Raw genomic sequence first — 23,643 nt, 5'->3', positions numbered from 1 at the left:
TGTAAAAAATAAAATAAAATAAAATAAAATTGATGTAGTCACTTTACTGAACTAACGAGTTCCTTATGGCAAACTGTCGATGAGACTGGACTGCATTAGGTCCAAAAGAGAAAAAAAAAACATAAAAATGAAAGCAGCAGGGGCTTCTACTCGAAAGACTGAAGACCTCCCATGAGCCACAATCTATGCAAGAAGACATGAACGAAAAACAAAGTTCAACAGAAAGTGTTTCAGCAACAAATCAGAGGCCAACATTTATCAAAGTTTTTTTAGATCATATTCCAATAGTCCATGAACCATTTTTTTTCTTACACATGCACAAAAACTAAACAAATGACGATTACTCAAAGAACAATTCAAACAAGGTCATATACTTACGTTGACCTGCAAGACTTACAAATATGATGTACGTGTTCTTTCTTTTCATCTTTGTTTGAAGCCACATAATCTTAACGTTTAGAACAAGACAACAGTGGAAGATATACGCAGATTTCATTATCGTCTATCACACTTACAACCTTCCAAAAAATGAACCCAATTGGATTTCAAATTTTAAGGCATTACTAGAAAAAGTGCCCAATTTCAAAATGAATAAAAATTAATTGTCCCAGTGACCCAGACTCCACATATGATGGTGGTATTAATATTTGTCACAAATCCAATTATCATTACTACTAGTATTTATAAATCTAACAATGGATCATTTGAAAAATCCTGTGCATTGTTTCCTTTTCAAAAATTACTTTTTTTTTTTAGAAAAAAAAGGAAATTAAATTCATAAATATTCTTCTTATGAGATTATGGACAAAATGAAATACTATACAATATATACATATTGTGCTTTGCCATGTACTGTATGGCTTCGGGTTATGTTTGTCATACTTTCTCCTCTGCACTCTTTGGCTGCCAGTTGAGTTTGCGGCCATGATGTCTAATATGCTGGCGCGATGTGTTCGCAATAGAATTTATTAGAACATTGAACAAAATGTTATGTGAATAAAGTTCAAATTGGGACATTTTATAGGAACGTTGCAGCTGCGTGAGTCCTGCTCAAACATAGTCCACAAATATGATGCACTGAAAACACTGTCATCTGCCACAAAAAACACATAATAATATTTCAAAGCCAATTTTGGTTAAATCAATAAATAAAGCATTTTCAAGTAAACAAAAAAAATATGCAATTACCATTAATTCAAGTTCTATTCATTTTCATTCTCGTCAAATGATAATTATTTTGTGACGCTGATCTGCCGGCTTGATGAAAATTCAACTGGAGGATGAATTTCTCAATCTGTTTCTCTGCTTACAATAAAACAATTAAGTTAAGCCTGAGCGTTCAGAGAATTATACAGTACGTTGCGCTGCTGCCAGCCACTCTCAGCAAAAAAAAAAAAAAAAAAAAAAAAAACCTTGGTTTATGTGATACAGTATATAGTTCTGACGATATGTGTGAACAAAAGAATGTGGTGGATCAATGGAGTTGTGGATCACTATATCTTCCATATATATATATATATATATAGTAATATTATTGCACTCTGGCTACACATAACTAGCAAGTAAGTTGGTTTGGTTGTCTTTAGATGTACAGAAACACTTGATGAGGTCACAGCTGATCCAGTCGCAAGGCTCAGTGATGCAACAGGCAAGTTCATGCTTACCCTCTAACATTTAGGTTGTCGCCAATGCCGCTATCTTGACTAATTGGGACTCGAAACGGTGGACTATTATAAACAATTAATTTCATTATGACGACTATATTTACTGTATTTCATCCCCACAACCAAACATTTAGTTTGTGGATGCAAATAGGGGAGTGAAATTTCTTGTCAAATTTTAAGCCTGAATAAACACTTTTCCTTACATTGGGTGTAGCAAGGGTCATTTCATGACTAGATTACATCTTACAGTGGAACCATACAAATATTGCCATTTTTTTTTTTTGTGATCATGACCACAAAAGACTTTCCATTCATTTCAATTAGAAAAAAATGGACCCTAAATATAAAGAATTCAAGCAGAATTCTGGAACTGATCGATTACTTAAAGGTTGTACTGTCAGTATAGAAAACATAAATTCCCACAGGTTTAGTCAAACCTCTTGAGTTCTTCATCCACAATTTAGATCGATGATCATTTGACCCAAAATGTATTTGATGGAGAATTTTACATCTGTTTAACTTGCATCACTGAGCCATCTCCCGAAGGCTGTAATCAAGACGACAAATACACAAGAGTTTGAGACATAAACTACACAAACACATCACACATATATGATTTTCTTCTTCTTAAAAAATAGAAAAATAAAATCCAATCCTCTACATCATCCCATTGAGGAGATTTTACCAATACTGAATTTCTCTCCCTCTCTGGCTTTTGAAAATAAACATACATTCACAAGAGGAAAACCCAGGGAAAATGAGCAACTCGAAATTCAAATGTGTGCAAAAACCACTTTAGATTTCTATAAAAATATGTGCATATGGATAGAGCTATTTTAATCTCACCAAATAAAGCATTTTCTTTATTTACACTGCACAGTTACACAGATACATATACTACAGCGGTGTCCTGCTGCCCCTCGCTGTCAAGAAAGAAGTGTAAGAAAAAAACATGGCGACACAGCAACAGCAGACATAAGAAAATGTACACACCTTCGGACATCACACACACACACACGCACACTGACAGATACGCTCACACATGCTCGGATCAATGTGATCAAGGACCAGAGGAGGGGCAAGCAGAACTTCTGTAGAAAACCTGAAGTTGCATATCCCACAATCCCGCCCCATGCTTGCACTTCGTAAACCACTTCCTGTAAAGGTCAGAGGTTGTCAGCCAGACGCTGCTTCCTGATTGGCTCGCGTGGGTGCAGACAGTGTGTCAAGAAACAAAAAAAACTTTGGCTACAGAGTTAGGTGGCTTTCGTCCTTAGCTGTTCGGTGCCACCCAAGTGGGGCTGGATAGATCCATTATCTATGATTCTGGGATGGATGTTGCTAGTGTCTGCGGACAGCAATCTTCAAAATTCATAAAAACAAAAGATTCCATCTCCCAGAAAACATTTCCCAATACTCCTGAGGTCAGCACATTCTCCAGCTCGGGAGATTTAGGGATGGTGATTTCACTTCCTCCGCTTGATATTCATTGAGCGGTCCTCCGGTTCTTTGCGCTGAATCCACTTGCCAGTTTGTTGTCAAAAGGTGAAGTGCACGGTGCGGGATCTGCATCCGCCAGGTATCTGGATTGCGGTTGCTCGAAAGTGAACTGGGGCAAGGGGATACAGTCCCTCGCAGCGTGCCGTGGGGCAGGCGAGATGGGGCGCGTCTGTGAGAAAGGCCTCGGCACGAGAGGGGCGTGAGGCTGGATGAAGATGTTCGGGCTGATCGGGATGGGCGGGTGCGTAGGGGTTGACGGCAGGGGTGGTGTGTATGCGTGTGTGGGTGTCGAGGTCGCCGAGGGCGTCAGGGTTTGTGTCGGTGAGTGTGTTTGGGGTGACACGTGGACAGGCTTGAGAGCTTGATGCATTGATGAATGCGCCTGCGTGTCCACAAAGATGTCTTGCGTGTGTGCAGTCAAGTCATAAGACGGCGTCCTTCGTCTTAGCATCATGCTGCAGTCCGCTAGTTTTGGGGGTGAGGGCGGGTGCTCCCTCTCGGAAGGGGGGTGAATGGATATGCACGGAGGGCTCGTCTTCTTCTTCCGGTGCCCACCTCCAACTGACTGCACCCTCATTGGGAAACTGCCCTTCTCTTTGTGGAGCCCCCCCTTAAAGTGTTGGTCATCGCTGGCGACGCCATCTTGTGGGAGACACACCTCTATGGAGTGGCGGCGATGGTCGTCAAGGTAACCGGCGGACAACAACGACGGCTTGCGCAGGAACCCCTGGGTGTCAACGCTAAAGCCTTTTCTAAAGTCTCGGTCCTTCAAATCTGCTCCGAGCAGGCTCCTTGAGGATGGCCGCGGGAATGAAGACGGAGGAGGTGGGGAGGTCGAGTCAGTGTATGGAGAGAGGGAGTGGCTGCGTCCTGCCTTCGTTCTGCTCTCCTGTCGGATTCCCAGTTCGCCAATCTGCCTGTGGCGGGCCAAGCTGGTGATGTGACACACCTCCTCATCAGCCAGGTCGAACAGGGAGGCAGTGGAGGGTGGTCTCGGCCGGTGGAGGCTTGCGGTGCGCGGTGGGAAGCGTGGAGAGCGAGGTGGTGGGAGGAGAAGCGAGGGTGAGGAAGGTGGAGGAGGGAGGGAGGCTGGGGAAGACCTTAAAGGAGGGAGAGGAGATGAAGATAGCGAAGAGGGTGGAAATGGAGAAGGGGAGCAGGGTGGGATGGAGAGAACTGAGGGGGATGAGGGAGTGGGTGGAGGCAGGGGAGAATGTAGAGAAGGAGACGGCAGAGGAAGATGGACAGCGTTTGGCCTCTCTTCTTGCTCACAACTTTGGGCTTCTACAGAATCAACTTTAACTGCCACCTGCAAAATCAAATCCAGGTTTTAAGAGGTTTCGATGAGATGCAAACTCCTTTCACACAACGCTTTCTCAAAATTGGCACAGCAGAGAGAGAACAGAAGTTTTGATGTGATGACAATTGGGACAATAGATTGCAAACATTGGGAGAAGTGAATTTTGGTGTTAAACTACTCCCCTGTGTGCCAGTTTTTGCTAGTCCATTTCACACAGATTATGTGTAGTCATGGCTAGGAATTGATAAATCCATGTAGTTGCTAATTTCTTGCAACATGTTCTCCTTTAATCAATGAAAAACACAGCAATGCTGTTTTGTGCTCAGGCCAAATCAATGCAAATATGTTTGTGCGAAAGAACCATGCTGAAGTTAGTGGAGGAGTTTCAGTCACACAAAATTGGTGCTTGGCCGCCATCTTGTGGCTTCTATAGGGAATTAAAATGTTTTTTGGGGTGGGCACCCTTTGGGGTTTGACAAACACTCATCCGGTTGTGGCACCTTTAAGAATATTAACAAAGGAAAGACAGGGACTGGCGGGGGCGGTCCTTAGTTTATGGTGGAGTTCTGTTCTTATGATGAAAACTCAACCCAAAAAGTCAATCAATACTGTAGCCCGTTATTAACTTAGGAGAATGCATTACTCAATGTTCAAATTACAACAAATATTTGTACGAAAAAAGCTTCGAGCCCATAACTATGAAACAATCAAAAGAAAATACGATTGTACTGATGACTCGTGATTATTGTGCCTTTTTTTGTGGCCTGTAATGACGTGATTTTTACATCACTGCATAAAATATTTCATTCCACAATGTCTATAACTTTGAATAATTTACCATTTACTGTACATGTACTCCTGAGGCCTAGCCCCCCTGAACAGCACCAAAAAAATAAATAAAAGAAATGTACCATTGTGAACAGAGGAGCCCCTGTGAAAGGGCCTATTAATGGTTCTTGGGCGGTAAATAGGATGAAAGCTTGTCTCACCTGTCTGCGCAGGGCCCGTGGAGAGGGGTGGGGCGTAGGCGGGGCAATGCGTGGCAGGTTGATGGAAGCAAGCAACCGCGGGTGGACAGGGGAAATATCAGGAACCTGAAGCAGAGCACGACTCTCACACGGCTGCGAACGGACTGACGTCAGTGACCCTGAAGATGCATGAGGCAGGTTTAGACGATAACCTCCCCCCGAAGTCATAATAAGGGTCAATCGGAAAACATGCACATGCCAAAAACATATCAAGACAATGAGGAATCATTTAGTTAGCTTAAAAACACTAGTTTTAACACTTTACCACAAAAGCATTCTTGAAATGTATTTATACATAAATATACTTTAAAAGTAGCACTGAACATTACCATTGTGTGTGTTAGGAGCAAGGTTCTAAACTGTAAAAATTGGGTAAAATTGAAAATAAAGTATACTGATGAATTACAAAGTACATATTTACATTTTCCCACTTGAATAGAGGGCTGTGTGTTGGTGCAATTTTATCTATGTGGTGGCCTGTGAGTGAATTTTGCATACAAATAAGTGTGTAACCATGGTCATTACGCCCAAACCCCAATATATATATATATATATATATATATATTCAAGCAATATCAATGTAGGAAAATGCTCAATTTGAGTTGCTATACGGCATTTTCCCATCCATTGTTTGGCTGATCCTCGCAAGCCAAGACTAGCAAAACATGCCCATATAACAATGTTCATTCATTATTACATTTCATTATCTGAACAGGATTAAAAATATATTTTACTTCCTGTCACAATATCAATTCAAAAGTGCTCGCTAAAAATTGTGTATTTCTTCGTGTCCATATCTGGTTATGGTAAACTGGGGCATAGGTTGAATTGAGGCAGCTGTTAAAAAATGACTTAAGCAGTTACGCTAATAGGCTTGCAATCAAATAATCTGTGGTGAGTATGATATAAATAAACATAGATTTTGGACTGCTTCAGGTGGGTAAAAGGTATGGTTTTGTGATTTTATATTGTGTTTGTTTAATATTGGTAGTTTCTGTAATTGCAATGTGATAGTGGTGATGTTCAGAGGCACTTTGAGTTGACTAATTCCCAACTGAAGGCCAAAGTGCCAAACGCACCACCAGTCCAAAAGACATCATGTTCTCATGCCCCAGAATAAGTTTGGTACCTGAATGTTGGTCCTGAGCACTGACATCCACCTCCTCCAGAGGGTCAGGAGCACTAGCGGGTCGCACAGGTCGGAACATGTAGCTGTCGTTCGGCAAGGAGTGCATCCTAGATACGGACATCTTCTCAGATATCTGCTGTGGATCCTCACTACAACGCACCTCTTCTTCCTCCTTTAGGGGGAGACAGAGACCCATCACTAAATACAGTTCTGCTCAGCAGTGAAGAAAGAGTACTGTTGACTTACACGGCACATTAAAAACACTTTCACAGAGTTTTGGTCCATATTCATCTCATCTGATATATTCAGAGGATGTGCTTATTAGTTTGTTAACATGAAGTGAGCCTCATAACCTAATATGTAAGTTATGATATGTCTGTTACTGTTTGAAACAGAGTGTAGCAAAGGAGAGGCGGCTGCTACCTGGCCAGGCGATTGTGGGCACGGCCCAACAAAGGTTCCCGCCTCTGAGCTGTTGCTGGAAGTCCTGCTAAATCTGCGTTGCTGCTCCATAGCCATTTCCATGGCAATTTCCGCATCCATTTCTGCATCCTCTTTGGCCTCCTGTAAAAGTGAACATTCCTCGATGTACCGATAAATGTTGGACATCTATCAAAATAATTTGAGAACAGGAAACGCCGCCTGTCTTGATGCGTGATGAGTTGAAAAGTGTACCTTGTTGCTCTCTTCTAGATGCTTCATCAGCACAGCCACGACCACATTGACAAGCACAAACTGGGCCATGAGCACAAAGGTGACAAAGTAAATGGGAGAGACCCATGGCAGGTAGGAGAGACAATGGCGCTCCTCTGGATGACACTCTCGTAATGTGTCCTAAGGAGAGTAAGGATTCAAAAAGGAAATCAAGACAAGAAGGGAAAAAAAAGGCTCATTTATGTATATTTGAAAAAATACAATCTTTAATTTAACATGTCTTATTTACATTTATTCTATAGCCAGACTGAAAACAAAAGATGTCATAGCATAGCACTGCAATCAAATTAAGGATACATTTCTTTGAAATACCACCCACATTTTTTTTATTATTCTTAATGAATTTTGTATTTTATAATATTAGTACTTGCACTACCTTGATGATTATCGTTTTATCAGTCACTTTTAAATGTCTTGGATGGTGGTTAATTATCTACTCCACATTAGCAAAACTAAAATACTTAATTTGTATCATCATGCAAAATATCGGCGGAAAAAAATACTGGCATTGCTGTTTTACTTCCTCTATAGTCTTCTTTACCTTCATTTATGTTTGTTCATATTGGCAGCTGAAAAGAACAGAGCAGGTCTTTTATCACACTATGTTCCTTTTTTTATGTTTGATTTTTTTTTTTTTTCAATATCCAGCAGCTATACATTCTACAGATAAAAGGAGAATTATGCTACCATTACTGGACAGTACAATGACCTGTAAAACAATTTTATACTGTAACATAACAGCTACATTTGAAAATGTATTTAATGGGAATGTTAATGTTATCAGCAGGGTCTTTACTGTTGTGGTATTCATTTATTCTCCATTTCTTTGTGTTTCACTTGGCTGAACTGTTTCTCATAATGTAAGTCGATGTTCAATTTTTTTTTGGGGATCATATTTCAGCCTGAATGTGCTGGGCCTTCAAAATCAGTAGTGTCGGGCGATGTAACTTAAAACTATTAGAAATGGGATAGTTTCTTTAACCATTCTGATTTCAAATTCATCCTCACAGGGCAGGCCATGACCTTCAATGATGTCAGCATTTTTCCATCTTTTTGGTGATTGGTCAGAGAAAGTCAAACACAAACTGTTGGTGCACCCAATTTCGGCAAAATGGAACAACGCAAATGACAAAACTATATAGCAGGAGACAAAGACAAAGGAACCATAGGAAATTTTAAACGTTGACAATGTCTTTTGTTTTACACAAGTTGCCTTGATGAGCTACTTAAAATGACCAGAATCCACGTATAGGCTTGTTTGGTGTTTGTGTTTTTCTCCAATGACACCAGCCATAAAGGAAATACAATTTTAATCATCTTGACTTCAAATTCTTACAGCATCACCCCATAGTTACGCTAGTTAGTGTACAACGCAGACTATTTAAAATTTCGGCATCTCTGCTGCGCATGCTCAATTTTCGTGACATTTATTTTGTTTTTGTCATCTTATGATTTATGTGCTGATTCTGAACAGCTCCGGATGATGTAGTGGCACAGTTGCTTGCCGTCAGAGTCTTGCAATTTTGTTAAGTATTGATGGTTATGATGTAATAGTGTTAGTATTATGAGGTAGATTAAATCACGTATGTCCCTACTGAAGGCCTGTGAATCAAATACATCCTCATCGATATACTGTCACTAACTTGATTTACCACAGCCAAAAAGTAACGGTTACTATCGCCAACATTCTCTGATAAACTAACACTTTTGTGCAACTGTACAAATCTGCTGAATGACTTTACTTCAGCTGGAACAGCATTTCTGTGTTGGTTCTCGAAGGCTCCTCCCTAATCAACTCTTGCTTGGATTATATTGCATTTGAGCACCATCTTGAAGTCGGTCTATTTGCCAGATTGTCCTTGTCTTTAATAACATTGTCTAGCTAATATGATTCACTTGGTCTGAGATAACATCGTGAATTACAATTTTTGTGAAGTAAAGTCAAGATGAGAAAGTGCTTAGAGTGTTCAGTTCTTTATTGTTCTATAATTGGTTTTGGAGGTCATTTCTATCATGTGAATGCGCAAGTGAGTGCAAAACAGTGTGTGTTCATACTTTCATAATGCCGTTCCAGTTGTCTCCGGTGGACACTCGAAACAGTGTGAGAAAGGCCATCCCAAAATTTTCAAAGGTGGCATGACGACTCAGGCCCTCACAGGGATTGTTGTCATTGCATTCTAATGGACACACAAGCACAGTTTCATTCATTGAAGAAACACAACATTGACAACAATTAACAATTGCAAAAATAGAGCGGACCTGCCAAATGCCCAAAAATGTGTAGTAAACCCAAAAGTTTCCTAAAGAAGTAAAAACAAAATCAGATAGATTGGTACACAGATTGGTCTGCCAAATTGGCAAATACGCACAATAAGCCTAGCGCTCGCATGAAAATTAGCGCCCCACTGCCGGTGGAACCCTTTTGGGAACATCCATCCATTTTCTTAGTCGCTTATCCTCACGAGGGTCACGGGAGTGCTGGAGCCTATCCCACCTGTCAACAGGCAGGAAGCGGGGTACACCCTGAACTGGTTGCCACCCAATCACAGGGCACATCGAGACAAACAGCCAAACTCACAATCACACCTAGGGGCAATTTAGAGTGTCTGATTAATGTTGGATGTTTTTGGAATGTGGGAGGAAACCGGAGTGCCCGGAGAAAACCCACACAGGCATGGGGAGAACATGCAAACTCCACACAGGCGGGGCTGGGATTGAACCCAGGTTGTCAGAACAGTGAGGCCAACGCTTTACCAGCTGAGCCACTGTGCCGCCCTGGTATGAAGCTATATGCTGCAAATCAATATCATAAAACAGACACATTTTGATATGTACCTATACATAATATATATATATTATTTTGGGGGATGTAAAATTCAGTTCCCTTCCCCCCTGACACACACACAGACAATTCTGTGTTTTTGTCTGAGAAAAAAATGTGTCTGGTGGAGACGGCCTATTGAGGAAACAATTTGTAAATAAATGTAATTATGCAAATTAGATTTTGTTCCAGCATGGAACAGCACCTTTATATTACTGTAGCACAGAAGCAGATGGGAGTAGACTGATGTGTTTTGACGTACCAAGCTTGCCAAAGAGCTCCACTCCCAGGGCGGCATAGATGAAGAAAAGCAGCATGAAGAGGAGACCAAGATTTCCCACCTGGAGGTAAAATAGATGTTAGTTCTCTCTCCAGCAGAGTGATTGTGCCAGTGCGAACTGGGAGTGACTTTTGTAGAAAATGTAGTTTATTTAATAAGCAAAGTAGGTCTTTATTTATTCAATGTCTTTGCCATTTTTTTTAATCTCAGTTGTAACAAGAAACAACAATATGATGAAATGCACCTTGCCAAAATGATTATACTTTAGCCATTTAATCAATATTTTCAGATATTCCCTGACCAACTCTGAAATCATCATCATCATACATATACAGTATACAGTGAGATAGTTGAGTGGTTTTCAACAAGGTTACAATGACGAAAACTAACAAAATAACTACAACTAATGTGAAAAAACATTTTCTTGAATGAAATAAAATAAATAAGAATAAAAATAGATTACATTTGATATTTGAAAACTAACTAAAATTAAACCTCATTCAGTGCCAGCCCTCCCAGTTATGCACAGATATTTGCTTTCTAAAGTCATCAATGACAGTGATTAACTATTTTAAATGTACTTATTTCGGATGAAGACATAGATACAGAACTGAAAAGGCTCTGTCATCTCTTCCTTTCATACTCCATATTATTCTTTTAACCTAATTTGTTGTAGATTGTTGTATTACAAAATACTTGTGAATTTTGTTCATCTCACATTTGACAAATACCCAGAATTTAAAAAATAAAATACTTGAAATGAAGCATTTTGAAAAAGCAAAAACAAACTAACAACAACTGACAAATCCATTCTTAAAACTAATTCAAATTAATCAAATTTGAAAAAGAGTCGACCACTTGAGGGTGTAATCCACCTTTCGCCCAAAGTCAGCTGGGATGGGCTCCAACGCCGCGCGACCCTAGCCAGCATAAGCGGCGTTGAAAATGGATGAAAAAGTCAAAACAAAGTCAAAACTAACTATAATGGAAAATCCCAATCTACAGTATTATAACCCTGGTTCTCACTTGTTATCACCCTGGGAACTGCATTTTTCTTTTGTTACAAAGTGATAACCAGCTTATATTGAGGAGCAAAAATGACTTTTTGTTAAAAAATAGGCCCTGAAAACTATTTAACTCCAAGTTTATATTGTATTTTTAAATGCCATTTCAAATCTCTTTGCTATAATGCAGAAAGTATTATGCTAGCCTGTCAGCCAAACGTTTAACTGTGCTGTATTTGTAGAGTAAACATTTGTTGTGGCTTTCCGACTGTGTTATGTGTGGGAATGCTTTGTACTACACCAAAAAACTCAAAATATGAATACAGGTAATTTAGCTGTTGTGACCCATCCAAAATAGGTGCACGACCCACTTTTGGATCCTGACCCACCAGTTGAGACACCCTGTGGTGGATACAGAATATGCAATAATATGGTATGCAGTATTGTACCACAGCCTAGACACCTCATATTTATCACGTTAGCTACATTATTAGAGATGTCTACCGTGCTTGTATAAACATTCCAGCTCACATCATGAGCAGATGTTTCTTTCAAGACATGATGTTAATATACAATTTGTTTCATACATATTTTATATTTGAGCCTGAAAATTGATAACCAGATTTTGAGCTAGTGAACTTTTTACTTGTTTTAGCTGGAGCTGTTGCAGCAGTCCACTTTCTTGTTAAAGATGAGATGAATTGGTGTTTTCCTTTTGAATGTGTCCTTTCTGCACTTACTAACCTCATTTAGAAAATAGCTGAGCAATGGAGTCAGTCACCGCGTGTGCATCATACATTTTGAGATGCTGCCTGAACCAGCCATGAAATCCTCCTGGACAGCCGTAAATAGAATAAAAAATAAATCACCTACCTGTGGCAGGGCTTGCATGACAGTGTCCAGCAGAGATCTCATGCCTGTGGCCATCTTAAGGAGTTTAAGTACTGTAGAAAGGACATTGGAGAAGCCTTCAACTGTGCACTTTATACAATGAGGTCACTGATGTCTCTTGGCCAATTTGCTGCTTAGTGGCTGTCAAACTGTAAGCACTACATCGCCCTCAAATAGGCAAATCTGACTTAGTACTTTATTTGTAGTGGATATATATATATATATATATATATATATATATATATATATATATATATATATATATATGCATACACAATGAAAATGGTTATCACATACTATTGTATACTCCAGTGTTTTAGGTACATATGGTACATATTTTACATAAGAAGACACCACCCCAAAAAAGGCCACAGGAAGTACATATCGTGACCTGACAACACTCACATATTTACTCACACATCTACTGATTCAATATTGTTCTCACAAGTCTGGAGAAAAAAGGAATCAGGAAGAATGATGACTTGAGACAAAGGCAAAAGATTAAAGGTGTGATATACGTGCAAAAATAATTTGATGTTGTTCAACAAGGTGTCAGAAATCATGTCCCCATGAGGACTAAAAATGTATTAATATACACCATAATACAGAATATGACCGATTATTTCTCACCTCTTGCTATCCTGAGCACTCTCATAATCCTGATGATTGTAGGATTTATAGGAAGAGCTGCACTCATTTTTAGCTCCTCTAGAATGATGCCCATGATGGACAGTGCCACAATTGCAATGTCCAACTGGTTCCACCTAAGCAAACAAACAGAACAAAGCAGAAATTATTTTTAGTTTTTGAAGAGCCCAACTTCATCGTAGAGTATATCAGCACTTCTTCAGTGGCTGTGGCCTGAATTGTCAAATTAAAACATGCTGCCGTGCATTTAAATGTTGTTACCTGTCTTTGAAAAATCGGTGGATCCCAAATGCCACGAGTTTAAGCAGGGCTTCGATGACGAAGATGAAGGTAAACACGTAATTACAGTACTTCAAAACCTCCTCCAAATACTGGGAACACAAACAATGATCTCAACTCAGTGCATCCCTGTAATGTTTCTACATGCATTCATTGCAAATTTTCACTGCTGAAGGCAGTATAAGAGAAAACTATGAATTTAAATTGGACATTTGAAGACATTCAGATATTGGCTGTATTGTTTGCGCGCACACACGGGAGGGAGGCTTTACCTGCGGTTGATTGTAGTGCTCGATGCTCATGGTGAAGACATTGATGCATATGATGAAGGTGATGAACAGGTCCAGGTAGTGACTGGTGCACAGTGTATGGATGGTCAAGCGTGGTGTGGAGTAATCAGCATAGTAGGGCCTCTGTTTGGCCTCTGGAGCAAAGACAGGTAAAATCAAACATAAAACGTGAAACAAATAAGAGCAAGAGAGTGAGATGTTTTGCATCATAAAAAAAAAAAAAAAAAAAAGCCCAGTGGTGTGCACAGAACGGCAGGGGAAAGGACGGCAACCACCAAAGTCTTGTGGTTCTCAGGTTTTACTATTCTGCAGTACAATAGGAGTCCAATTTGGTCCTTCAAGTTACATTGTACATTAATGGGACCCATAGGATTCATTGTTAGACCTCAGGCATTTTACAAAGTCAGAAAGATGGATGTACTGCATGTTGAAAAGTTGTACAAATAAAGGGGTAAGGATCCCGCCCTGTTACAAAGCTGTTGTACTCCTAAGAGTACAATGAAGTAGGTTATTTTTTGAAGCATGGACCAGTAATTTCCACCTCCACCCTAAAGTCAGTCAGTGCGCACCACAGCTTTGCAAGTAAAGCAGGACATGAGACATGGCTTGCATTAATGTGAATAATCTGGACGAGGCAACAGTATTTAACAAAAATGGCTGGGATTATTTTGATCAAGCACGAGATATACATGTCATATACAATCTTAATTTAAATCATCAAATGTAAATTTTGGTAATTAAATATACTATTTTATGTAAAGTAGGTAAATCTAACTCAGTTTGGATTGAAAATATCAGAGATACCAACTGACCATGTTTATTATTGTTGTTTTGTGTGTACAACTGCAGTGCATCAAACTAAGAGTTGTTTCTAGTAGTTTGGTAATAAGGTTAACCAAAATAATATCTCTCAGTAAAACTCCAACCACAAAAGTAACAAATATTGTTAAATAGCTGTCAAACGTTGGCAATTAAAAGTAAGCATGATTATCTTTGTGAAGGCAGATTTTTATACACAAATATTGTATGTTATTATCTGTAGATGTGATTTTCCTCAGTTGTTTTCATTACAAATTTGTACTAGAGTATTCCATGTAATGTTTCTATTTCTTACTTACTTCAATCTAAGATACCCAAAAGGAATTTTGTTTTCTTTGCACATTCACATGTCCATACTGTATGAATGATATGGGATGTATGCGTGAATGTAGGTATCTGTCTTCCAGGTGGTGGCATGCCTTTCATGTTGATCACAATAATAATAATAAAACATCAAATGACTGAAAGGGCTCACAAAGGGTTTGTTCAACAACACACTTTTTCTTTCTAACATCTCAATCATTTACACTATTGTTTCTTGGAGCCTCACATATTGAAGTGAAGACTTTTGATTGGTAAATGTTACGAAGGTTTGGATTAGGACTGTGTGGTTGAACATCCAGCAGCAACAATCACCTGAATTGTTGATACGGAGTCATATTTCTTTTTGTTTGTGTCATGGCCAAACACTGGCATTGAAAAAAAATCATGACATTGTATAAAAATTATGGTTGTTATGGAGGTTGAACAGTTTTAGACCAGAGAGAAAAGCGTTAAATGAACTGATCACACCATATACTGCGTTCTGGTAGGACAATGGAATTGACGGTTCGCCACTTTCTATCTTTCCGACATAATAGAAATATTTCAAACCTGCTTTTTGCAGCAGGTGGTGTGTTTCTGACATGTCTACCAGCAAGAAGCATATTCTTTCTTCATTTGCACACTTAAATAACTCAAAATACACTAAAAAGCAGGAACAGCATCTGCTATGTTTCTGAGTCTGCCAGTCAAAGCATGTTACCAGGAAATGTCCTACCCATGTCACGAGATCCCTCTAGCTCGCACAAAGTAGTTTGAGGGGACATTCACTTTTGATCGCGCAGAATTTCCTAACACCCTACTAAGCATAGTATGCAAATCGTCAGCACATGCAGGGAAAGCTGCAAATGGCTTTTTCTTCTTCTCGGGATGGGGGGGGCGGGGCTGACAAAGAAAAAAATATTGGAAGAGTACTAAAACTGAAAGTTGGTTAACTACAACTTCACATTACCAAGAAACAACGTCTCCTGTTTTGTCTTGGTTTATGTGTTAAGAAAAGTTGAGCATGCACATGTTATAATCATGGATGATTGAAATGCGAGATTAGATATCTTGTGAATTTGCATGCAGTGTTAAGGGAAGGTTGGGCTGCAGTCGTGCAATGACATGCAACAGAGTGGTGTAGCCCACGCCTTGTCAGCAATCACTGTTTGTGTGAGCTCCCCAGTCTGCAAAACTCTCCCTGTATTCAACGGACATCTGAAATTTCCCTTCATCTTGCTTTTTTCAGGCTCTGAAAGCAGGCAGTGCTCAGAAAAATAGACTACCGACCAGCCCCTCCATTCTCCTTACTCCTGCGCTTTTTTTCTATGATTTTGAGCCTCTTCTCCTCCCTTAAGCGGGCCTCCTCCTCTTCTTGGTCCTGCCGGCACTTGTGGAAATTCTCCACAACAACCCCAACGAACATGTTCAGGACAAAAAAGCTGACGATGAGGAGAAAGGAGATGAAGTAGAGCAGCATCCATGGGTTGTGGTTCCTCACAGGCTGAAAAGACAAGAGAATCTGTGTCATCTGACACCTTTGAGTCTGCCAGTGCACATTAAGGTTTTGATGTAATTGTTTGATTCTCAGCATGATCAAGTGTTGCTGCATTTGTCACAGTAAACAAAAATGATACAAGATTCTTTTGGGACATTTCACCACAGGAGGTTCAACTTCTAAAACCGTCAAACCGATTGACGCATCAAAATGCCCATATTCTTTTTTTGTTTTGAAAGTTCACAAGTTAAATTGCTTATTCTAGTGCACCAGCTACAATAACTGAGCAACAGCAATATTGTTAAAAACAAACAGCGTTTTTTGCTAGTGTCAGTCAAAAGCGGGCAGAGATTTTTGATACCACTCTTGTACTGGATGTCATTAGTGTTCTAACGGAGCTACAGTTGTGGCCATTCAGAGCAATGCAACTCGTTGGTGATATTTTAGAGAGCTTGCAATAGATTATAGTCATGATGATTCATTGTGCATCAAGACCGCTTTACCTGTTGGTCCACTCCCACAGCATCCAGACCGTCGTACATAATATTGACCCAGCCGTCCTTACATGACAGGACAAACAAAGACATCAGAGCCTGGATGAAAAAAAAAAAAAAAAAAAAGAAAAAGGAAGGTCAACACACAGCAGCCCTGCGTTTGTTTGCCTTACGTAGAATTCTGTTAATATTTGTACGATAACATAGAACGTGTGTCCATCCAAAAAACATTTTTATGGTGGATATTAATGGTTTTACGTCATTCCTGTACTTTGTTTTCCATACCTGAACCAGGTTGTCAAAGTTATACTTCCTTCGTATCCAGCTGTAGTTAGCGTGCAGACAGTCAGATTTGTTGGTGATATTTTTGGTGTTGAGACCTTCACAGTGGTAGAACTTTCCTTTGAATAACTAAAGAACAAGAAGACACCTGAGCTCATTACACCACGATTACTATTAATTCCAAGTACATAAGGGCGTTGCACACTTTCACGAAGACACATGTATCTATGTTGCTGAATATTTTAAAGCTATTTATGAAAACTACCTGCACCCCCAAGATGCCAAAAACAATGAAGAAAGCACAGCAGATCAGGACAATGTTGCCGATGGGCCGAAGCGAAGTGATGAGAGTCTCCACAACTAATTTTAACCCCGGTGCCCGACTGATCACCCTGGAATATACAAACATACAATATATAACAAAACACCATGTATATGCGAGTACTTTGTAGTCGGCTGAGTTTTACAGTGACGCAAAACATGTATGAACTGATTTTTTTGGGTGTAACTTGAAAAGTTTACTTCATTTAATAAAATTATTACATTGATTGCGACAGTTGGCTTACACTTTTTCCCACGATTGAGATTGGGTTTTAGATTATTCATTTAGTACTTGTATTCACTGGCTCTTAATTCAATTCAGTGAATGTATGTCATTGAATCACACTGCCCAAGCAAAGTAATGGTACATTCCAGAGGTCTATGTTGTATATACACCATATTATATACTATATGTATTCAATATTGTAATTTTTTTTAACAGTAATACAAAAATTGGAAAGTTATGACCGACACATTTAATGCCTGCATGCTGGGTTACCCTTTAAGGAAACCCTTGGTACTACAAATACAACCACTACAAACACAAAACATACCTGAGTGGGCGCAATGTGCGGAGCAGGCGTAGAACTCGGAGGATGCCCAGGATCCGGTTACCACCAGAATATGCCAGTGAGACCAGAATGTCGACCAGAGATACAAAAACCAACACACCATCCAGAACGTTCCAACTGGACTGAAGGTAGCTCTGCTTCCCGAAGCCGAACCCGAGCGCTACCACCTTACATGGAAGCACACAAAACTGGAATAAACTCAACTATGACTTAATGGGTTTAACCTTCTTTTTCAATAATGATGCTAAAAAATTATATTCACCTTAATGGTCATCTCTGCTAGGAAGATCACAGTGAAAACATAGTTGGACACTCCAAGAAATATTCGCTCCTAAAGATGAAAACCATCATTACTATGCATTCAGCATGTGGATAGCAATACTGCCTAACAATGCATATAACCATCAGCAAATATCAACCATAAATGAGCATTTGGAAATGTATAAAAGATAAATGCAATGTCAGAACTGGCAGCATCAACTGAAAATAAGAATACTGTTGAAGGTTTTAAAAAAATAATCAATAATAATCACACCAATTAGAGTGCAGACTTTATAGTTTGCTTGCTTATTAAGTCTCATTGAATTCTCTGTATGTGTAATTTTTTTCATGTGTATTGGAATTTGTCAAACATTTTTTTGGGGGGGACAGTGACATACTGCATATTTATGGAGAGGTAAAATATTTCATGATTACCACTCAACAGGTTCTATAGTTGTGTCTTACCGTGCTATGAGGCTGTATATTAGGTCTTTCAAGAGCGATGGTGATGCAGTTGAGGAAGATGAAAACCAGAACCACATGGTCAAACATTTTGTGAGAGCTCACACTTTGGCACCACACACGAAATCTAAATAGAAATAGAAATAAAATGATCTGTGAATATTCATCTTTATTTGAACCAAGTCAATTTGAGATACAGCTTTGAAGAAAGGAGAAAAAAAAATTACGAGTTCTCCGGTGAAAACAAGTACAGCGTCCATTCTTCATGTTCTTTGCACCAGCGAGGTTTCATATTGCGAAGCTCTTTCTTGATCATGTAGCAAAGGGAACTCTGCATGAATCAGGCATCACATGTGTGTCAACATCATCTTATTATTCAACACACACACTGTGATGTGTCGATAGGTGTAGAGAACTGGACCGCAACGTAATTGCAAACAATCAGAAGAGCTGAGAAACTCATTATCATTGAAGACAGAACAAGGTCTTCTGCATCAGCAATGGCAATTTTTCATGTATGTTTACTCCCAAATGAGTGAGTGAAAGTCAGAAAACTGTCGCTCAGATAACCACACACACACACACACACACACACACATTTAAGCTGGGAGATCATATGAGCGCTGATGCATACTTTTGCTAGTGCACACTCAAACACTCCTCGTCTGCTTGTGCTCAGTGACAGAAGGGTCAGTATGCCCAGGAGGAAGCTTACGTTGGAGCAGATTTTACAGCTTAGCTAAATTCAATTTGCAGGCAATCATACCACCCACCTGTCGAGATAGAGGTCATCCGCACTCTACATTTACACATAGAAGCTTTTCGCTCAATTAACAAATGAGAAAAGTTCAAATTCTGGTAAGGGAATGAAAGGGGGGAAAAGAGAATCAGATAATAGAGAACTGTTTGTAAAGAGTCACACATGAAAGTTGAAACGTATCGAAAACCGAACATAGGCATCACAGTTGATGAGATGTTAGCATTTCTGAATGCTCATAGTTTGAATATGTGACATCAGCCCCTCTCCTGCCCTCTGTGATCTCCCTATGATTGTTATAGATTAAATGTATGAATGAAACTGACACCCCCATGCTTATGACTGACAATGAACCTCTGGGCATTCAGCAGTTACAAGTTCACCTATTCTCCATTATTTGGTCCAAAAAAATGACCTATTCACTGTTTTTGTGCAATAAAAAAAATAAAAATAAAATAAAAATACCATCTTGTGGTATATTTGTGCCAAGGAACTACTGTATGTTGGAGCACTGCATATAGAAGAGCTTCATTTAACAAAAGTAGTGTTTTACCGCAATGGCATCTTGGTCCTCATGAACTATATTGATCTGGATTGAGGAATAACTTTTAGAAAAATAGTGCTTTTCCACCATGTCAGCGTTACCCATCCATTCATCCATTTTATGAGCTGCTGATCCTCACGAGGGCCGCGGGAGTGCTGGAGCCTATCCTCGTTATCATCGGGCAGGAGGCAGGGTACACACTGAACTGATTGCCAGTCAATCGCAGGGCACAGAGAGACAGACAATAGTCGCACTCACAATCACACCTCGAGATAATTTAGAGTGTCCGATGAATGCAAGTTTTTGCGATGTGGGAGGAAACCGGAGTGCCCGGAGAAAACCCACGCAAGGCACGGGGAGAACATCCAAACTTCATGGCAACTTACATCATCATCCATGTCATCTTCAGGCAAAGATTCATCTTTGGAGTCAGTGTTTACATTGGAATTGAAAGTCATGCTCCTCCCATTACAGTCACCATACTGGGCCACAATGGAAGGGCAGAGAGTGGATGCCTGCAGCAGCTCCAAGGGCTCCGGCTGGATTCTATTGTCATACCCGCCAGCATTGGTACTGTCATCACCACCATTTTCCTCCTCTCCTCTTTCTGCCGACAACAGGCTCTCTCTTTCGCCGCTAGCATCTCGCCTTTTGAGGCTCGGCGCTCTTCCCAAGCTATTCCAGCTAGAGCGACGGCTTCCCCAGGAGCTGGAACCACGAGTTAGAAGAGGGGAGCGGCGTGCAGGACTGGAGAGGCTCTGGAATAACAAGAAATAAAAGTACTTTAATCTTCCATGTCCAGTACACTACATGCCATGCAGTGTGACATAAATGCCACAACATGGATAACATTAAGATAAATATGTTTTTCCTAATTAAACCTTTACCTAACAAGGATAAAATAACTTGAGTGTCCTGGCAAAGACAGTAAGTATATTATCGGCGTCAAGAATGGTGCCACTGTAAATAAGTTATTTTAACTTAACAACCATTCACATTGACATTCAAGATTTCGAGCAGTTTAGTCTTCAATTAACCTAACACGCATATATTTATATATATATTTGGGACGTACAAGGAAATCTCTGAGAAAAAGCCACATAGGCATGGGGAGAACATGCAAACTCCACACAAGTGAGATCGAATTTGAACACGGGTCATCAGAACTGTGAGGCAGATGCGTTAACCATTTGTGTACCGTGCCGGGCAAGGATTATGATTTCTTGAAAAAGATAAGACTTTTGAATATCAACTAGATGTAATTTCGTAGAGGTTTGAAACTCACCAATGATCTCTGATCACATGTTAAGGCATCCATGGAGGTAGAGCTTCCACGGCGAGCCTCTTGGTACCCAGTCCCTGGTTCGGAAAGTCCGGCCTCTCCATATTGCAGAACTCCCTCTCTCACCATGACCTCCTCCTCCAGGTAGGACTCTGGGCCCAGCGAACTCTTTGGAGTGGGCATGGGGGTGGCTGCCGTTCGCATGATTATGGGAGGAGCCATCGAACCACGAGGGTCGACGTGACCATTGGTCGTCATCATTAGCGTATACATCTTTAGCTCTGTAGGGGGGATAGGAGACATTTTTTACAGATGCAATAATGTTGTCAGTTTTTCATCAAGCATTACTTAAGATGAACATGAGTAAAGTAACCAACATTTCACTTACCGGTGTCTCTGAGCTGTTCTACTTTCTCATCCTCCTCAAAGTTGTCTGACTTTTTGTCATCATCTGACTCGGAGCGATTTGCATCACCCTAAGACACACATGTTGTTTTTTTATTTAAACTAGCAACTTTAAATAGCACAACAATTGGTTAGTCACTAGTTTAATACCAAACAAAATTATGTTTTCTGAGCGCTAAATGGCAGGTTGTGTGTAGCAGACAAAGGAAATTGAAAGAAATATGGATTTAACAATAGCTGTATTTATTTTTGTTCAGGATTTTCGATTGTACTGTGTTGTTATTTTTTTAAACCACGACACTGCTATTTGACAGGCGGCCAAATCAATTGTGTTGACTTGGTGCAGTTAACACATTCAAAAGGTCTGAGACCAGGGAATAAATCACTGCTGCAAGTTCCGTGTGTGGATGCGGGTTTTACTCCTAACCAGGTTGGAAGTGGAAGGATTGATCATAAAATTGATTAGCGTTTGCGGTAGCGGTCAACAGTACTCTTAATCCTTTTGATCCCTTTTAAAAACGGTGATCCCTCAACTTGATGTGACATTTCTGTAATTGAGAGCCAGCACCTGTGGCCACCAGAATGGCTCAACTGGGAGTTTATTAACAAGCCAAGGCTTTAACACTGCACACTGCTGTCAATGAGAGTTTTTGTTCAGAAGTAAAGATGAATCTATTTGCTCTTGTATTGGCAAGGCAATCACAATAAACCCACTGAGCTGCGCAATTGTCTGTTCTGTCAGAAACAATGTAGCACTATTCCAGCCGAGCACTTGTCATGTAGCTAAATTAAGATGAAGTGAGTTTGGCTTTTCCATATCAGGATCACTAAGGTGAGTCACTCGCATATATTTTTGGCACAGTTTTTAAGTCAGATGCCATTCCTGATGCATCCCACCCATTTTTAGCCAGGCATGGGAACAGCCTGGCACTGACCGCTAAATCTTCTTCTTCTTCTTCTTTTCCTTTCGGCTTGTCCCGTTAGGGGTGGCTACAGCGTGTCATCTTTGTCCATCTAAGCCTATCTCGTGCATCTTCCTCTCTAACACCCACTGTCCTCATGTCTTCCCTCACAACATCCATGAACCTTTTCTTTGGTCTTCCTCTCACTCTTTTGCCCAGCAGCTCCATCCTCAGCACCCTTCTACCAATATACTCACTCTCTCTCCTCTGAACATGTCTCCAAAACATCCAACTTTGGCTGTCCCTCCAAGGAGCTAATTTCTAATCCTATCCAACCTGCTCATACCAAGCGTAAACCTCAACATCTTCATTTCTGCCACCTCCAGTTCTGCTTCCTGTTGCTTCAGTTCCACTGTCTCTAATTCGTACATCATGGCCGGCCTCACCACTGTTTTATAAACTTTGGCCGTCATCCTAGCAGAGACTCCTCTGTCACATAACACACGAGACACCTTCTGCTAGCTGTTCCAACCTGCTTTGACCCGTTTCTTCACTTCCTTACCACACTCATCATTGCTCTGGATTGTTGCCCCTAGTATTTGAAGTCGTCCACCCTTGCTATCTCTTCTCCCTGTAGCCTCACTCTTCCCGTCCACCCCTCTCATTCACGCACATATATTATTTTTTACTTCAGGTAATCTTCATTCCTCTCCTTTCCAGTGCATGCCTCCATCTTTCTAATTGACCCCTCCGTAGAAATTGCGTCATCCGTGTCACTGACCAATCAGAAGTCAGAGAGCTGCATAAATGTTGGCGTCCGCCATTACCTCTGACAAAGTTGCATGGTCCAGTATAGCTTTTGTTAGCGTTTTATCACGTATATTTGGGTTCCTTAATAATAGATATGGTTAAGACGTGTAATCACGGACTTTGTAATAGTGACGACAGGTATCCTGATAGGCTAGTTGGTGGAGTTCAATTCGTACCCTTTCCAAAACCGAAGACCGAGTACGAAAAATGTCTTTGATGGATCAAACTTTGTGGAAGACGGCATGATCAACTGAATCCATCGAAAATCAACCGGAACAGTCGACCGAGTACGAAAAATGTCTTCGATCGATCAAACTTTGTGGAAGATTGCATGATCAACTGAATCCATCTAAAAGGGTTTGCACGAAGGTATGCCCTATATT

The 23,643-nt window shown here is 40.2% G+C and overlaps 1 protein-coding gene across 4 annotated transcripts in view; it reads right to left on the bottom strand.

Moving 5' to 3' along the window:
• Positions 1 to 1,551: 1,551 nt before the first annotated feature.
• Positions 1,552 to 23,643, bottom strand: part of cacna1ha (calcium channel, voltage-dependent, T type, alpha 1H subunit a) — a 124,831-nt gene continuing 102,739 nt past the window's right edge. For 3 of the 4 annotated variants that reach the window (XM_061845759.1, XM_061845760.1, XM_061845761.1), the window contains 22 exons: positions 21,532 to 21,619; positions 21,147 to 21,424; positions 20,248 to 20,619; positions 18,788 to 18,891; positions 18,564 to 18,687; positions 18,100 to 18,168; positions 17,820 to 18,004; positions 17,210 to 17,336; positions 16,948 to 17,073; positions 16,672 to 16,761; positions 15,982 to 16,174; positions 13,531 to 13,682; positions 13,241 to 13,350; positions 12,962 to 13,095; positions 12,314 to 12,384; positions 10,419 to 10,497; positions 9,391 to 9,512; positions 7,297 to 7,455; positions 7,045 to 7,185; positions 6,622 to 6,793; positions 5,454 to 5,611; positions 1,552 to 4,473 (listed from right to left, as the gene is read on the bottom strand). In XM_061845759.1, coding sequence (XP_061701743.1) covers positions 3,151 to 4,473; positions 5,454 to 5,611; positions 6,622 to 6,793; positions 7,045 to 7,185; positions 7,297 to 7,455; positions 9,391 to 9,512; positions 10,419 to 10,497; positions 12,314 to 12,384; positions 12,962 to 13,095; positions 13,241 to 13,350; positions 13,531 to 13,682; positions 15,982 to 16,174; positions 16,672 to 16,761; positions 16,948 to 17,073; positions 17,210 to 17,336; positions 17,820 to 18,004; positions 18,100 to 18,168; positions 18,564 to 18,687; positions 18,788 to 18,891; positions 20,248 to 20,619; positions 21,147 to 21,424; positions 21,532 to 21,619 — 4,377 coding nt within the window. In that variant the 3' untranslated portion in view covers positions 1,552 to 3,150. The remainder of the gene's footprint in view (positions 4,474 to 5,453; positions 5,612 to 6,621; positions 6,794 to 7,044; positions 7,186 to 7,296; positions 7,456 to 9,390; positions 9,513 to 10,418; positions 10,498 to 12,313; positions 12,385 to 12,961; positions 13,096 to 13,240; positions 13,351 to 13,530; positions 13,683 to 15,981; positions 16,175 to 16,671; positions 16,762 to 16,947; positions 17,074 to 17,209; positions 17,337 to 17,819; positions 18,005 to 18,099; positions 18,169 to 18,563; positions 18,688 to 18,787; positions 18,892 to 20,247; positions 20,620 to 21,146; positions 21,425 to 21,531; positions 21,620 to 23,643) is intronic. The other variant, XM_061845763.1, reaches the window with a different exon arrangement.

Source organism: Syngnathoides biaculeatus, chromosome 16 (assembly GCF_019802595.1).
Source record: "Syngnathoides biaculeatus isolate LvHL_M chromosome 16, ASM1980259v1, whole genome shotgun sequence".
In the NCBI taxonomy this organism is placed as follows: Eukaryota; Metazoa; Chordata; class Actinopteri; order Syngnathiformes; family Syngnathidae; genus Syngnathoides; species Syngnathoides biaculeatus.
Note: the sequence above shows the minus strand (reverse complement) of the source record. Positions and strands in the feature narration are given on the sequence as shown.